General features: G+C 48.1%; 1 protein-coding gene across 1 annotated transcript in view; it reads right to left on the bottom strand.

The window, feature by feature from the left end:
• Positions 1-2,388: 2,388 nt before the first annotated feature.
• Adra1a (adrenoceptor alpha 1A) overlaps positions 2,389-4,364 on the bottom strand; it is a 113,083-nt gene continuing 111,107 nt past the window's right edge. The window contains exon 4 of the mRNA XM_085698669.2: positions 2,389-2,587. Coding sequence (XP_085554795.2) covers positions 2,513-2,587 — 75 coding nt within the window. The 3' untranslated portion in view covers positions 2,389-2,512. The remainder of the gene's footprint in view (positions 2,588-4,364) is intronic.

The raw sequence follows: 4,364 nt of genomic DNA, 5'->3' as shown, positions 1-4,364 counted from the left end.
ATAACTTTTTCCTTCTAAAAGTTATTATTATTATTATGAGTGCGTGCATGTGTGCCATGGTGTGCACATGGAAGGCAGAGGACAGCTTTTAGGAGTCACTTCCCACCTTCTTCCTTTTGAGGCAGGCTCTCTCTTGTTTCTGCCAAGGTGCTGGGTACTCCAGGCTAGCTGTCCCCAAAGCTTCCAAATGATTCTCCTGGCTTCACCTGCCATGTTGCCAATGGAGTGCTGGGGTTACAGATGTATACCACTGCATCTGGATGCTCACGTGAGCGCTGAGGATTAGACTTTTATCATCATGCAAGTCCTTATTAACCCAACATAGTTATAGGGCACACCTGAAATATAACCCAAGTCAATAAAATCTTTCACAGGTGTGCTTGGATGATTCCAGACCTGTCAAGTTGTCAATCAATTTTAGCCATCATAGTGACAGTCTGTCTTCAGTAAACAAGTTTCCTTTATACGATCTATGTAGTGCCACATTTTCTTCTTCTTTTTTTTGGTGGAGATTTTTGCTGCTCACAGGGTCTTTGTCCCCTCCCCCACCCCCAGGCAGTGCCATAGTTCTGTTTGAGCTTTCCAAGTGTAGGTTTTTGCCGACCCCACACGTGTCGAGTAGGCTTCGTTCAGATTGAGGTGTTGTGACCACGGTGGTTGGTTTGATGTGAATGAATCAGTAGTACACATGGAACAAGCAGTATCGAAACAGAAATGCTTGAGGCAGTGTTATTGCTAGAGCTGGAAAGTACATAGGGCATCCGTGCTCAGACTCTCTGGGCATCTACTCTAAGCTCTGCCCATAGGCTAGTTTATTATCTCCTCTTGGCTAATGGCTTAACTGGAATAGTTGGGGAGGGACCAGAGCAGGCTCTGGAAGCAATGCCAGGGCCCTTGGGACAGGAACTTAGGGTCCAGGGTAACTCAAGCTGACCTTTTGGGTTGAGGGATACATTTCTGATCTCATGTATTCTCGCCAAAAACCTTTGGTTTTGAGGCTCCTGGAGACAGGTAGATGGTTCTCCTCCCCACACAGAAGGGAATTCTCTTGTTTTCCTAGAAAGACTTTTTAAATTGTGTATATATATGCAAGCTCGTGTGTGTGTGTGTGTGTGTGTGTGTGTGTGTGCGTAAGCCAGAGGACAACTTTGGGTACCATCCTCACAAATGTTGCATGTCTCCTTTGAGGCAAGGTCTCTCACTGACCTGGAACTCAATGATTCAGCTAGGCTGGTGAGCTAAGGAAGCCAGGAACCCTCCTGTCTCTACCTCCCCAGCGCTGGAATTGCAAGCATGGACCACAACTGGTGTTTTACATGAGTGTTAGGAGTCAGACACAGTTCCTCATGCTCGGAAGGCCTGCCCTCTACCCACTGAGTCATCTCCCCAGTGAGCTAATCACAAGCCAAGCATGAAGCCTGTCCTGTCCAGCAGGGTACCTTTCTTCCCTGGAGAACTGAGTGTTTTTCAGGCCATTTCAGTCCAGAGATGTGCGTAACAAACTTGCCCCTGAGACATGAGGCTGGCTCTCATTTGTCTTGCTTTGTCCTAGAACCCTCTCCCCTGCCCCACAGCTGTAGGGACACTGAAGATATGTGTCTTCACATATGGGGACCTGTGTCCCAAGCCCAGATGGGAGTCTGTCGCAACCTCCATGCTCCTGGCTGTCCACGGAATACGAAGCCTGGTAAGCACCATCCCTCTCTCCTCATATTAAATATTTATTATAACATGACAGGATCTCCCTGACCCTTTGTGTGGGGAATAAGTAAGGATTAAAGGGGACATTTCAATTATCTACCAGCCAGCCGTGGTGAGCAGGGCTAGGGACTCTGGTGCTCACTTTGCTGCAATTGAAGACAGACTCACTAAGCTGAGTTCTGAGAAGAGATTTTTTTTTCTTCTGGAAGAGATATTTGCTATCTTGGAGATTTCAACACTGAGTTTCCAAAGAGACTTTCAGCTGGAAGTCTGAAGGCCACTGCGAAAGTCTGGACCTGGGCTGGGTGTCTCCCCAGCTTTCTCATCAAATAGTGAGGAAGTCAGATGGAATCAGCTCACTCCTGGGACCCCGGAATTAGTCTGGAGGCTACTTAATATAGCTGAGTGTCGGAGAGTGTTTTCCTGAAGAGGCTTGCTTTGGGAACTGGGGACCGGCACAGTGATGACAACCACGAATCCGGGGGTGCCCCAGTTCTAACTATCATGTCTTGTTCTAAAACCATGCAACCTCATTTCAAATATCATCATGCACGGGGAATGACAGTACTTCAGAAATATCATTAAATATTTTATTAAGAACTTCGTTATGTGTGTAGGAAATTTGAAGGGCTGAAGGGCGTCATTCATTGCTCAGCAAGGTTCTTTTCTTCTTTGCTAAGAACTTAGGCTCCACGGCAGGGAGAGGAGAGATTGGACTCTGACAAATGGCATCACTTTCTGGGCGCAGGCCTCAGTCTCTCCGTCTGTGAAAGCGGCCCAGCCTAGACTTGAAAAACTGGTACAGCAGTGATTAGACAGAGGCCAGTCTGGGGCTGAAATACTCTCCTAATGCACACAGGTCAAAGGCTGTCCTCGGGCCACGATCCTGAGTGGAAGAGGAGACAACTGTCAGAGGTGAGGAGGGATGAGTGATGTGGCTCAGAGGGTAGACAACTGTATTCAAGCCTGGTGGCCTGAGTTTGATCCCTGAGACTCACAAGATAGAAGGAAAGAACGGACTCCCACAGACTTTTCTCTGACCTCCACCCAGTGCGGTTTCTTACATGCTCCTCCCAAATACAAGCACACCAAGCGAGTACATAAAAATATAGCGAAAACATTTTAAAAAGAGATGGGACTAGTTGGAGGAAATGAATTCATTGGTAGACAAGCTTTTGAATTGGAATGAAGGACTTCGGCCCCCGATTGCTCTTCAATGTCTGGCTTCGGTACAGCGAGCTGCCTTCTCAAACACTTCCGCTGTGATGTGTGCCCCTTGACAAGCCCACGGCATCTCCCACAAATGACCAGATGCTGCAACCGTAGGCCCGGATAAATCTTCCTTCTGCCTGCTGATCAGCCCGGGTCTTTGTCACGGGTAAGCAGATGGCTGACTCAGACATCAGGTCAAGGGCCCCGTTCAGAAAGGTGGTGACAGCCACTTCGCAGAGCTGGCTCTTCCAAACCTTACCTTTCCTTTGGCCTACCTCCTCCGTCTCAGCTGTCTCTTGGCTTTAGACGGTGGCAAATCAACCTCTTTACTGTGCTATCACGCGTCTGTATACCATGCTGGATTTCTATTGGCTCCTTCTGCTGCTCTGACTTGCCCTTGTCTCCGGGGTGTCTCTGTTAGAGGGAGTGACCCTCCATCCTCTTTATCTTTCCTCCCATCCCTCTCATGTACGAATAGTCTGATCTGATTGGTGGATATGGAAGAACAACAAGCTGGCAGACTCAGCTCCAAGACTCCAGCCCTCCTCCTTGGGGGCAGCCCTTTCCCTAGTAGCTCTCAGCTCTGTTACTGTTTAGCGGACTCCCTGGTCTCTCCTGTTTTGCGTTCCCTAGACCTGCACTGTTTATAGGGGGGGACCCCCACAAAGCTCATTTGTCCACAGATGTAAGTCTTGCCATTTGAGTTTTTATGGAAATAAGTCTAATTCCAGGAAGTTCTGGCTAGGAAGTTGGTTTCCTGAGGTGTTGAGAAGGTGGATCAAGGGGTAGAGAGCTTGCTGCACAGCTACAGGGACCCGAGTTCAGATCCCCTGAATTCACATGAAAGCTGAGTAAGGGAGCGTGTGTTTGTCTAATTCCACGGAGTTGGAAATGGGCCTGTCCTGGGGCCGTGCTGGCCAGCCAGTGAAACCAAAACAGAGTTCGAGGTTCAGGGAGAGAGCTTGTCTCAAAAAATAAGTTAGAGAAATGGTTGAGAAGGACATGTCGACATCAATCTCTGGCTTTCCATACATGCTCACATGAGCCAATACACCTGTGCGCACACACGCACACGCACACATACACACACACACACCTATGCATAATGCACAGAAACACACACAAGATCCCTGAAATCCAAACAACTGGGTTCAGATCCCAGCAAGGCCATGTGTTGGTATGTTATGTCAGTTTTCCAAACTCCCAATTCTTGCTGAACCCCAGTTTCTCTTCTTTAAAGAAGAAAAAAGGTAGCAGAACCTATTCCAAAATTCTGTTGAAACATTGGCTGAATTAACACATTGAAAGCGTTTCAAACACCTGCTCCCAGACTGCAAATTGGGGGCAACTAACTGCTTAATCCTTTCCCAAGCCAGTGCCAAGGGAAGGTGGATGATGGAGCCTGGGCCCTGCATGACTCATTTCTGGGCTCTGTTCCTCCTCTGTTCCCT

This window comes from Myodes glareolus, chromosome 12, assembly GCF_982192425.1.
Source record: "Myodes glareolus chromosome 12, mMyoGla1.1, whole genome shotgun sequence".
Lineage (NCBI taxonomy): Eukaryota > Metazoa > Chordata > Mammalia > Rodentia > Cricetidae > Myodes > Myodes glareolus.
Note: the sequence above shows the minus strand (reverse complement) of the source record. Positions and strands in the feature narration are given on the sequence as shown.